General features: G+C 50.0%; 1 protein-coding gene across 2 annotated transcripts in view; it reads left to right on the forward strand.

Annotated features, from left to right (window-relative positions):
• Positions 1–1,673: 1,673 nt before the first annotated feature.
• ACSBG2 (acyl-CoA synthetase bubblegum family member 2) overlaps positions 1,674–12,153 on the forward strand; it is a 17,061-nt gene continuing 6,581 nt past the window's right edge. Inside the window, exons 1-8 of one of the 2 annotated variants that reach the window (XM_057385807.1) lie at positions 1,674–1,726; positions 5,949–6,078; positions 8,064–8,143; positions 8,674–8,918; positions 10,161–10,249; positions 10,803–10,923; positions 11,378–11,458; positions 11,996–12,145. In XM_057385807.1, coding sequence (XP_057241790.1) covers positions 5,978–6,078; positions 8,064–8,143; positions 8,674–8,918; positions 10,161–10,249; positions 10,803–10,923; positions 11,378–11,458; positions 11,996–12,145 — 867 coding nt within the window. In that variant the 5' untranslated portion in view covers positions 1,674–1,726; positions 5,949–5,977. Of the gene's footprint in view, positions 1,727–5,584; positions 5,667–5,948; positions 6,079–8,063; positions 8,144–8,673; positions 8,919–10,160; positions 10,250–10,802; positions 10,924–11,377; positions 11,459–11,995; positions 12,146–12,153 lie in introns of those variants that run through there. The other variant, XM_057385806.1, reaches the window with a different exon arrangement.

Here is a 12,153-nt window from a genome sequence, read left to right on the forward strand (position 1 = left end):
TCTTGGTGAATTTTACAGATCTCACCCATTTCCAGGCTGGACTACGAGGGTCAGGACTTGGTGAGTTTTACAGATGTCACCCATTTCCAGGCTGMTGCTTTGCCTTGCTCTTCAAAATAAATTCACCATCTGAATGAGARCAGAGCCACGTTGGAGGGGCTGCAGGGAGGAGAAGTTGAGAGAGCTGGGGAGAGATGGGAATGCTGAGGAGCTGCAAGGGAAGGCTCAGGGTGGCAGAAACWGCCAGCACAGCAGGAACTGGAGGTGCCTGGGCCAGAGGACAGTGCAGGGTTCCTGAGGCTGCTTTGGCACCTCTRTCTCCCTGTGCTGATGTTTTTTCACAGCTGCAAATCCCCAGCACTGCTCTGTCCTCAGGCCCAGCTGCATCCTGACCTTCTGGCAGGAGCTTCCCTAATTACATATTCCTTAGGTTTGCTCATCATCTGAATGGTGTGAACCATCCCCTCCCCTCCTGTGTGAGCAGGGAATATCTCTGGGTGCTGKGAGAGAAGAATTCACAGGGTGAAAACAACGGTTTGGAATTCTTGGCCTGCACCAGAAAAACAGCAGCAATAATTCATTTCACAGATCCAGCTGTTTTCCTGACAGCRTAAACAAAATCCTGGCTTTTCTGCAGTTTTATCAGCCAGGAACAACTGAGAACGGTTAGATGGATCCACCTGATCATAACAAATAAAAACACCTGAATAACAAATTAATAAATAAATATGTACTGTTGGACTCCATCTTTAATACGGCAGACTCGGGAGAGCAGATGGTGGAGCTCCAGGTAGGACCATTCGCCTCCAGCTGTGGTTGGAGTACATTTTACATCTTGTCCTGTCCAGAATGGCCCCAAAACTTCTCCATGAACCATCTCCCGTTTCATTTGGTCAAAGGGTTGTTGTTGCTCAGGGTCCCATTTAAAAATCCTTCACAGAATCACAAAACTCTTAAGGCGAGAAAGCACCTTGAAAACCGTCAAGACCAACGGTCAACCACTAAACCGTGTCCCCAAGTGGCACATCCACGTGTTTTTTTAACATTTCCAGGGATTGTGACTTTACCACTGSCCTGGGCAGCCTGTTCCAATGATTTACAACCCTTTCCACGAATAAATTTTCCCTCATGTCCAATCTAACACCACCCCCCCCCTCCCCAGCGCAACTTGAGGTCGTTTCCTCTTGTCCTATTGCACCTTGCCCTTAACCTGACTTTATTTTAGGAAAAAAACAGCTTTCAGATTAATTCGGACTATTCCCCTCCTTTTCCCGAAAACTTCTGCTGCGTCGCCGCACATCACTAAAGCACCTCAAGGTGCTCCGGAGCTTCACGCTGTTCCAGCACGGTGAGGCGCAGGGTTTGGGGTGTTTCCAGCCCCGAAACGCCGATTCCCGGTGTCCCGGAACAGCCGCATCCCGGTGTCCCGGGCACCGCGCAGGGCATTGACCGCGGGTAACCCGCGCCACGAGGGGAGGGGGCGTGGCCTCGCTGTTACTGACAGCCRCCTCCTCCAATCGCGCGGCGATGCGCCTCATCCCAGAGCTGGAGGGCGTGGCCTTGCCTCTGCCCACCGCCGTCTCGCCCAATAGAATGCTCTGAAAATGCGGGGTGGGCGTGGCGAAGTGGAAATGGCCACGCCCCCCAAAAGCGAGGGCTCTAAAGGGCCCCGCCCAGCGGCGCGCGGGAGCTGCTGAGGGGCCGCGCGCGCCCACCGGGCCCYGAGGTAACGCGCGGTCCTAAAGCCCGACCCCGGCCTGGGCTGAGGGAGGGAGGGGGGTTCCGGCTCCCCACACCCGCTCTGGGTGTCCCCAGCGCCACCCGGTGTGTGTGGGATGCCCGCCCGGCGCGGGGGTTTCGCTGTGGGGTTCACCATCCCGGGAGATGCTTCTCATGATGTCCCTTGGGTGGGTGGGTGTCTGAGCAGCGCGGGGGAAATTCTTAGGGTTTTTGGTTAAATGAACAGAGGATGGGCTGTGGGGGACTTTCCTTCAAGTCTCCGGTCAGGGCAGGAGGTGGTCTGAGGAGAAGTGATGTCCCTTCCCCTCTGGTGTCCAGGGATCCATCGCGAGTGACCGTGACAGTTTGGGGGTGCTCCGTGAGGTGATCTGAGAGTTTGGGGATGCTCCGTGAGGTGACCTGAGAGCTTGGGATGCTCTGAAATGATGTGAGTGCTCGGGGATGCTCCCTGAGGTGACCTGAGAGCTTGGCATGCACCATGAGGCAACTTGGAAACTTGGGACCCTCTGTGAGGTGACCTGGGAGATTGGGAATGTTCCGTGAGGTGATCTGAGTGCTCGGGATGCTCCTGTGCCCCACTGTGCTCCCAGCAGACACAAAGCCTCGTGTGGGAGCCGCCAGGAACACAGGTGGTGCCTCTGTGAAAACACAATTCTGTGCTTTCCTGCTGGGCGTGAGGGGATTTTCCCCTGGTGACCGTGCAGATGGCTCGGTGAAGGAGCAGTTTAGGAAAGAGGAGCTCGTTGCAGCCTCCTGGTGACTCACACTGCTGGGGAATTCACCTAAAACATCCCGGTGCTCTGGAGAAGCACTGTTCCTGAAATTGAGAGTTTTGTGGTTGTCTACGTGACCAAGGAGCCGGGTCTGGCTGACCAAGTGATGGTCAATGGGTGGCTTTCTTCAGCCAAAACTCAGCTCTGGACATGTGGTGGAGTCAGGTGCAGTCGTGACAGTCACACATCATCCTTGTAGATGTTSGAATTATTTCTACTCCTGTTTTCTCTACTCCAGCATCAGGAAGCCACGGGGGATTTGTCCAGCACCTGTGGTCAGTGGTGAAGCCAGGACAAAACCTTTAATTCTCAGGAAGCTTTTATCACTGCCTCTGTTAAAAACTGAGTTTATGTAAGAGGAGGAAGAGTGGGCTGCTTAGTTTTTGTTTCCTCGCTTAACAAACCTTTAAGGGGAACAAAAAGAACAGAAAGGCCCAAGTTTCAGTTTTGAGGGTGATGTGGCAATTGCCTGGAGCTGCTCTAGGTGGCAAGAACTGAAACAGAGCGGATGTGGTGCCTTTACCGACTAAAAGAAATCAACCGCAGGAGTGGGCTGTGCTGGAAAATGTCAAGTGGCTTGATAAGGTGCTCAGTAATTTGAACTTGAACTGATATTATTGAAGCTCTGTGTGTGTTTTAGGTAAAGGYGTGTCCAAATCCTATTATAAATGAAAGCTCCACTCCTGCACCATTGACTGCCAAGAGTYTGAACCTTGTCAGACCTTTATTGTGTTTTGTCAGTGAAGCCCCAGAGTGGTTCCAAAGAAATCACTCCACTTCCAGTTCTTCTGGGTCACGGTGCTCCCTCAAAGCAGAACACGTTTTGTATTTAAATGATTTAAGGAGTCACACGGGCTTAATTAAAAGGGAGGTTTCTTTCTGCAGGTTTTTGTTTGGGTGTGTGTTCCCCGTGTTCCCGAGCACCTGTGGGACACCGTGGTGCGTTAATTCCTCAGGGGACAGCATGGGGTGGGAGAGGAATTTTGGAATTCAAGAGTTACACCTGGCTCTGCTGAAGCATGRAATGRTTTRGGTTGGAAAGGACCTTAAAGAYCATCCCCTCCCAACCCTTGGACACRTGTGTTTTACAGTGTGTTTGTAACTAAGCATCAAGGAGGGAAGGGCCGAGCTGCAGTGCTGAGCAGAGCTAGGGAGAGTCTGTAAATATTGGGAAATGTTTGCTTCTAACTTGAATTTGTTGGATAAAATGCATGGCTGGTTACAGAAACTGCGCGATCGGGTTGCACTTCAGTTCGTGTTGCAAATGTGCCCGGGGTTGTGCACAGYGAGGGCAGAATGCAGGGATGGTCTTCACTGGGAAGAGCTTTCTCCTCTTGAGTAACTGAAGGTGATGCAGAAACCTGCAGCTGACCATGGAAATGGAACTCACACTAGTAGAGGGATGGAGCAGCTCTGCTGAGAGGAAAGGATGAGAAAATTTGGATTGTTGAGCCTGGAGAAGGGACGCTTTGGCATGACTTAATTGTGGCCTTCCAGGACCTGAAGGGAGCCTGCAAGAAAGCTGGAGAGAGAGAGAGAGAGGAGATTTGAAAGGGCCTGAAGTGACAAAACAAGGGGGAATGGCTTCCCCAWTGACACAGTGCAGAGATAGATCAAAATATTTGTAGGAAGAGGGTGGGGAGGCCCTGTCACAGGATGCCCAGAGAAGCTGTGGCTGCCCCTGGATCCCTGGCAGTGCCCAAGGCCAGGCTGGACAGGGCTTGGMGCAATCTGRGACAGTGGGAGGTGTCCCTGCCCATGGCATGGGGTGGCACTGGATGATCCTTAAGGTCTCTTCCCACCCAAACCATTCTCAGATTCCATGATTCCCTGATAGCTGGAGTGAGAACACCTCACCCTTCCCCTCGAAACTTCGTTGCTGCATTAAGGCACAATTGGCAAGAGAAACGCTGTAATTAGTGCAGAGGCCAAAGCTYCCCTCAGGGCCAGCCCTGAACCCCTCGTTGTGGGGTGCTGGGGAGGAAAGTGGGAGCAGCATTGCGAAAGGGGGTCAGGAGTGATGGCAGCTGCTGCGGCTCGTCCCTCCTGGGCTCTGCTCGGTTTCTCCTTGAGCAAGAGAGGCCGTGGGGACAGCTCTGGTGGCACCGGGGTGCTGTGCCACGTGTGGGTTTGGGCTCCTCCGGGCTGGGCAGGGACCTGCCAGGTCTGAGTGGCTGCTCCGAGCACGGCGCTGTAGAGATAACAGCCTCCTCTCACAGCTCCCAACAAACGCTCTGGTGTTCCAGCCCGCAACGGGGTGCGGGGCACTATCTGCCTGTTATCTCTGCGCTTCAGAGATGGGTTTTTGCAGACATCCCCCTCTCGGCTGCTCGTGAATTAAACTATTTTTGGCGTGGTGATTCGCTGGCTGTAGCAGAGCGTGGCGTGAGCACCAACGTGTCCTTGCGCAGATGAGTAAGCGGAAAAGGGGGACGTCCSTGAGTGTGGCTGGCGTGGCTTTCCTCTCCCGGCACAGGCAGGACGCTGCAGCGTGACTGGGTCAAATTTATTGAAAAAAAAAAAACCTCTTTCCTTTCACTGCTGTCCCTCCTCATCGAGACAAACATGCTCCTCACATCACACTGTTTAAATGTGTCTGTTTAATGTAGGTACAAAATAGCAGCCTAAAATCCACTTCTTAGAGAGATCAAGGATAATGGGATTCGTCTCCAATCAGCTTGAAATCCCTTGAAACAATTAAAGCTCAGCCTGGCAACTCAGAAGCATCAAAGGCTTTTGATGAATGTAAACCTTAAATAAAATCAGCGTTTAGAAAACACTTCATTTAGGCGATGAAATCCCCCAAGACAAAGTGCTGAAAGCAGCGTGGGAGCCACCAAAAAACCCAGCTGCAAAACGCTGRTTTTGATGCGAACAGCTTAAATGTGGGGTGTCCCAGGGCTGTGTCCCCCCAGAGGGACCCGGAATCCCCGGTTTGCGGAGGTTGGCGGGCAGGAGTGGGGCCAGAGCCTCCTTAAGAGGCGGCGGTGTGGGGTGACGAGCCGCTTCCAATTGCAAGGCAGCAGCACATGACATAAGATGCTCCAGATCTGCCTCCTGGGCGCTAGTTTAAAAATAAAGGATATTACACGTCGTGCTCGGCGCCGGTGCGGAGCGGCTGCGGAGGGGAGGCTGCGGGACGGGAGATGCGCGGTGAGGCTGGAGGGATTGGGGGGGCTGCGAGCCGAGCGGGAGGGTTTAGGGCAAAGGGAATGCGGTGTTTAAAGTGTTCTTGGGGAGCTGTGGGTGTCACGCTGGTGTGGGGTTTTGCAATGACCGGACTGTGCCAGCTGTCAAAATTTCCCATATTTTGAGCACACGCAGCAGACTCGAGTTGTGCCTCTTCGGGGCTGCCTCGCTCAAGCGGCTGAGCTGTGTTTGCTGCTTTGCTGTAACGTTTGGCTGTATTTTAATTTTTAAAACCTGTTTTCGCAGGGACAGTGCTGTGTGAGTCAGACGCAGGGATGGCACTTGCAGAACCAGTCCCCGTGGCTTATTGCAATTCAGCTCCTCATGGGAACTGTGAGGTGATACTGGAAGATGCACTGCTCAACTCTTCACCCAGGTTTGTCTAATTTAAGTTGTTTTTGTTTTGTTTTTTTTTTATGCTGTATATGTGGTTTGTATTCAATCTTGCTTACTTTGATTAATGAAAATGATTTTGGAAGAGCTTTCCCTCTGGGGAACAGCTCATGTGCAGTACCTATGCTGATCTCCAACTCCTGCTGGTAAGAGGCTGCTTAGATTTCCAGACTAAAGAGCAGATTAGGGTCTATATCTCACCACAGCATAATGGGATCTCGCTGACTAAAACCTCTTTACCTAAATTTTTTCGGCTGCATTGAATTACATGTTGTAAGGGGGAGAAAAAAGATGACTTGATTGACTGTGAGGGAAATAGCTGGGGCTTTTCTRCTCATATTACTGGGTCATTTGCATGCTTTGATCATAAAAGCTTGTGGAGAAATGGTGCAGAACTATTGCAACTGAGGATTAATTTGTGCTGAAAAATGTTCTCAATAATGAGGAGGGAGCACGGAGATGAGAACATCTAGTAATCCCTTTGGGGGAAATAAAGAAATTATTTACCCAGCTCTGGTTGCTGGCTTGCAGATTAGTTCAGAGAAGCAGTTCAGGACATGGTATCAGCCATGTCAAGTCTTCCCTGGGCCTTCAACCTGTTCATATGCCCAAGGCAGTAATAGTTGACTGTTCCCTAGAAATTCGGAGTAAATRTAAAATTAGTGGGAAGTGATTTCCCTCTTACCCTGAAATTCATGCAGTGCCTGTGCTGAATTGTCTTTGGTCTGGTAGAAAGGGAATAAAAGGTGGGACTTGCTGGGAGCCCTGCCTGGCTTAGTCTGAGGAGTTTGTGTGGGCCCAGAAGAGMTGTCACCTGTGTGCAGTGTGGGCTGACTGCGATGGGCAGACTCAGGGCTCCTTTCTGCCCCTGTATTGTTGGGTTTATTGTGATGTCAGGGCCCTGCTGGAAGACCCTGGGCTTGGTGCTGCAGCCAAGTGTTGCTGTGGGGAAGAAGAAACACCGGCCTGAAGAAATAACACCTTCGTGATGGCCTGAAGTGAAGGGCCCTGGTAGGGCAAGGAAAGGTGGAAAGTGTGGGTCTCTGAAATATAACCTTAAATCAGATAAAACTCAGATCTTAGTGATGGTCCCATGGTCCTGGCAGGGCATTGCCCAGGGAAGGGAACCAGGCATCAGATGCCTGGTTGGAGGTTGGGCTGTTCTTTTAGGGAGCAAATCCCAAATCTCACTGGGTCTGGCTTCCAATTCCTCCTCTGAAGTGACACATGCAACTTGATCATCCCTTGTCCTCCTCACTTAGGGCTTTGAGAAAGTCAAGCAAGGAAAGGGATGGAGTAAGAACAGTTTTGCAACCAGGCAAGTGGTGCTTCACCAACTCCTGCAGGGCTTGAAAGTAAAAGGGACAACTCAGCTGGGAGGAGTGTGGCTGAAGCACATGGGGATGAGCCTGTTTCCATTTCTTCCCAAACATCTGCTGTGAGCACTGGCTTTATTAGGAATACCTAACRACAAGATTTCCTGTTAAATCAATTTCCTGCTTTTCTGCAGGAAATCTCTGTGGGTTTCCCCATGGGGTGAGTTGAGAGTGTCCCCAGGGGCATCCCTGTTGTTGAACTCACWTATTGCAGACAGGAGATGAGCTCCAGATCCATGTGTCCCTTCCTGTCTCCCGCCTCTTCCCAGCTGCAGACTCTTTGTTTCAGGCACCTGGGGCAGTCCTTAGGAGTTAAATGATGGCTGTTTTAGGGATGGTGTTTATGGATTCTTCTGCAGCTCCTCTGCAATGAAAGCTGCAATTAGGACAAAACTCTTGTGTTCAAAAACAGCACAGGCAGAGCTTGCACATTCTGTTCCACTGCTGGAGCCATGCAGGGTAGTAAATTAATATGAARACACCTGCAGAACATCGAGAATCACTCTGAAATCCAAAGCCTGAGTGACATTAAGGGATGGAGCAAACCTGCTCTCAGTGTTCTTATCCAGGCATAATTCCTTTTRCCTTGCAGAATTGCTGAGCCACGCAACAACGAGCCAGGGGAAGATTCCAAGATGGAGACATATCAGGTGAACTCACTCAGTCCCAAAGGTGAGTGGATGGAAGTTTGGTGACTGGGTGTGCATTGGATTATTGTTGCAATGAGAGAGGAATTTATCAAACCATACCAATGGAAGAAGCAGCTCAGGTTGGAGGATGGGTTGTGCAGAAGTGTCTTGAACTCAGACTTAAAGTCCAGCTGTGCTTCAAGGATTAAATAGGCAGTGTCAGTGCCTGATGTTCATCTACCAGCTACCAGTGTCCTGCTTTCAGTCCTCCTTAAAAGGAAAAAAAATTAAAAATAGCAGAGTGTAAGATGCAAGAAGCTCTCACCTTGCCAGTACAAGAGCCTTAGGGCAGCAGAGCAGGTTAGAGGGGGTGTAAGTGGGAAACGTTGAGCAAAATTTGAAGTGCTTTAGAGGCTTCCAGTCTGAAATACTGGGGGTCATGTGGCAAACTTGCCAAGRAGAGATGGTCAAAAAGGGGGTGTGGGAGGGAGTATAAGAGCATTTGCTTGATACTTTCATTCTGTTGTGGCAGCAGGAAATTTCTAAATCTTACTGAACACTTTTCTTCCAAAGCAGCCTCCTCCCCTCCTGCCTCCAGCTTGTGGACRACACGTCGTGATGGAGAGGTCAAGCTGAGGATGGAAGAACACGGCATAGGCAGCGAGGCACCAAAAACTGTGCACCAGCTTTTACAGGAATGTGCCAATAAATACAGCGACTACTACGCCCTTGCATCCAAAAAAGATGGCCAGTGGGTAAAGCTGACSTATAAGATGTACTATGACGAGTGCTGGAAAGCAGCCAAAAGCTTTCTGAAGGTAAGAGTTTGTTGAAATSTCTTGGTTCATATTCATAGAATCCTAAAATCAAYGTGGTTTGGGTGGGAAGGGATCTTAAGGATCATCCAGTGCCACCCCTGCCMTGGGCAGGGACATTTSCACTGTCCCAGGGTGCTCCAAGCCCTGTCCAACCTGACCTTGGGCACTGCCAGGGATCCAGGGGCAGCCACAGCTKCTCTGGGCACCCTGTGCCAGGGCCTCYCCACCCTCACAAKGAACAATTCCTTCCCAATATCTGATGTAAATCAGATTTAAAACTCYTTTAGTTTAAAACTGTTCTTCCTTTTCCTTCCTTTCCTTCCTAAAAAGCCAAGTTTAGTTGTCACTCATTTAAGTGCTAGAATGGCTGCACTCAAGTCTGTCTTAAACCTGCAAATTTTCTGAGTGCAGGTGAATCTTACAGTGATGGGGACGCACCTGAACATGCCATGGACACMTTGCTATTTAATTTTTTTTGACAGTTGCTTCCACATTCAACCAAGAAAAAAGCACATTAGGAAACATTTAAAGGGAGGTGTTTGAGGTGTATGGCAAAYATGGACACTGCCCCTCCAAAGGCATGGAAATGTTCATCTTTTGAAGAAAAAAAACTTAAAGGGATGCTTGCAAACCAGACTTAAATATCCCAACTGGCCCAGTCCTTTGCTAGTGCTGTTGGGATTAGGAGATTTGGGAGAGAAACCAACATTGTATTGTTATTGTTGTGATTGAGTCTTGTTTCTTCAAGTTAAGGCCAGCCTGGTTTTCTTCTTATAGTGGGATCTTCCACTCTGGSACCAAACCAGAGAGTTAAAGACTGGGACTCCAGGAGCTGCAATTTCATAGCCAGCTGCCTCTGGSTGTCCCTGAGCTTGTTGCTCTGGCCACTGTTGATATCTGACATACCCAGCTTGTACCAAATGTCCCAGGAGGTGTTGTCTGACTGCACCTCTTACCTTCTCATTCCCAGCCCCAGRGGAACTGATACCTCCCAGGTTTATATTCCTGTTAGTGCCAGTGAGCCACTCTTTCCCAGGGCAGACCTCAGCAAATCTCCATTTTCATGCCCACTGATAGTGGGACAGTGCTGTGAAACTTTAACTGGTTCCTTCTTGGCTCCTGGGAAGTTTTCCAGTGGGAATTACCCCRTGTAAGAAAATGAACTCTTTCCCTCAGTGCTGTGAGCTCTGAGCTTTCTCCAAGGAAAAGCCAGGCTGCTGTAATGTCATCTCTTGTTTACAGCTGGGGCTGGAGCGTTTCCATGGAGTGGGCATCCTGGGATTTAATTCTGCAGAGTGGTTCATTGCTGACATTGGAGCTATCCTTGCAGGGTAAGAGTTTTGTTTCTTGCCATGCATTTTGCTTTGGCAGGCAGAGAGTAACTGCAGTATTCACAGGAGAAGGAGGTTTTCATTAAAMCCCCAATAAARCAAACAAAAAAACCCAAACCCARTTGCTTACATTTGAATTTAATGAAGGTATGAATGAATCTGAACTATTTCATAATGAATTAATGAGACAAAAATAAATTTTTTTTTAGCCAGCTGCTTCTCTCAAAAGAAGACTAGTAGGTTAATCCCAAAGCATCCTTATGTCCACAGTGATTAAAATATGGTGGGAAATTCCAGAGAATCCCAGGGCTGGGTTTTGATATCTGCCTTCCACATGAGACATTTTGGCCCTCMCACCACTCTGACATTTCCCATGCCCCAGAACAGAGTCCTTCCTCTTGGAATTAAGCCCTCCCCTCTTTGTTGCCATTTTATGGGATGTTCATCTTCAACTTTTTGCTCTGWAATGGTCTGAATTTTGCCAGCAACTCTGCTTGCCCTCTGACTMTGTGTTTTGCTTTTCTGTTTTGGTTTTTTCCCTTCTCCTTCCCAGGGGATTTGCTGTTGGGATCTACACTACAAACTCTCCCGGGGCCTGTCACTACGTAGCAGACAACTGCAGTGCCAACATTATCGTGGTGGAAAACCATAAACAGCTGCAGAAAATCTTAGAAGTAATCAYGTTTTTTAAATGGCTGGGGGGTTCCAGCATCCTGCTGACGGGTGTGGGAGGRTAAAATGCTGTAGGAGGGCAGTACCTGAGGGGAATGCTGGCTCTCAGAGCAGAGGTGACCTCCTTGGTGTTCTCCTGCTCCAGCCAGGTGAGCTGGCACTGGCACTAAGCCTCACAAGAGGTTAAGTGGTGCTTTCACTTCTGAAAGCCTTGTGTTTAAAACAGGAGAAGCCAAAAAGAGCAACTGAGCATCCTCTAGATTTTCTGGCAACATCCCAGCTCAAATTATGACTCTTTCTAGTGAGGCAAACCCRTTGTTTTAGGAACACATGTGGGGTTCTCTTGGCTTTACATAAAAAGGCAAATATGAGGAGCATGTTGAGTGGGGGGTTACAGAGGCCTGAAAAGGACAAGCAGAATTTGCTCCTTCTCATGGATTTCCCTTCTCAACACAGATTGAAGACAGCCTACCTCATCTGAAGGCCATTGTGCAATATGGRGAGGAGATCAAAGAGAGGAGACCAAACCTGTACTCAGTAAGTTCTGGGCTTCCTCACTGCTGTGAGTCCTGGTTGTGTTCAGCTGGTGGCTGCAAGTACCCGTCACCTTCCAAGGGGCCTTAAACRTCTGGTGGGTGATGTTCCTGTCCATGGCAGGGCCTTGGSATGAGATGGTCAYCAAGGTCCCTTCCAACCCAAACCASCCTGGGGCTGTGTGATCCCATGAGCTCGTGTGGGCTGTGGGGGGCAGGAGGTATCTGCTGTTGTGCAAAGCTGGATAATCCATGTTGTAAGGGGGCTGGGAGCCTGCTGAGYTTTGCCAGGCAGCCTCAGGCCCCAGGTTACTACAGGGCATTGCTACAGATCTGTAAAGCTCTGGGGGTGTGTCTGTCTCCTTTCTGCTTCTCTCATTGTGGTGTGTCAGCCAGGAAACAGTGGGGATTTACAGCCTCTTCCAGAGGTTTGGGCAGGGAGAACAGCTACAGCTTCCTTCTCTTGGTGTGCAACAGAGGGTTTGATTTTTCTGTGAATGATGCCTTACAAAGTGACTGAGCTCTGCTCTCCTCTGCACAGTGGAGGGAGTTCATGGAGCTGGGCAAGGACGTGCCGGACTCACGGCTCCGCGAGRTCATCGCGTCCCAGAAACCCAACCAGTGCTGCACCCTCATCTACACCTCGGGCACCACRGGCCAGCCCAAGGGGGTCATGCTCAGCCACGACAACGTGAGTGT

Source organism: Malurus melanocephalus, unplaced genomic scaffold, assembly GCF_030028575.1.
Source record: "Malurus melanocephalus ecotype Western Australia unplaced genomic scaffold, MMel_1.1 scaffold_869, whole genome shotgun sequence".
In the NCBI taxonomy this organism is placed as follows: domain Eukaryota; kingdom Metazoa; phylum Chordata; class Aves; order Passeriformes; family Maluridae; genus Malurus; species Malurus melanocephalus.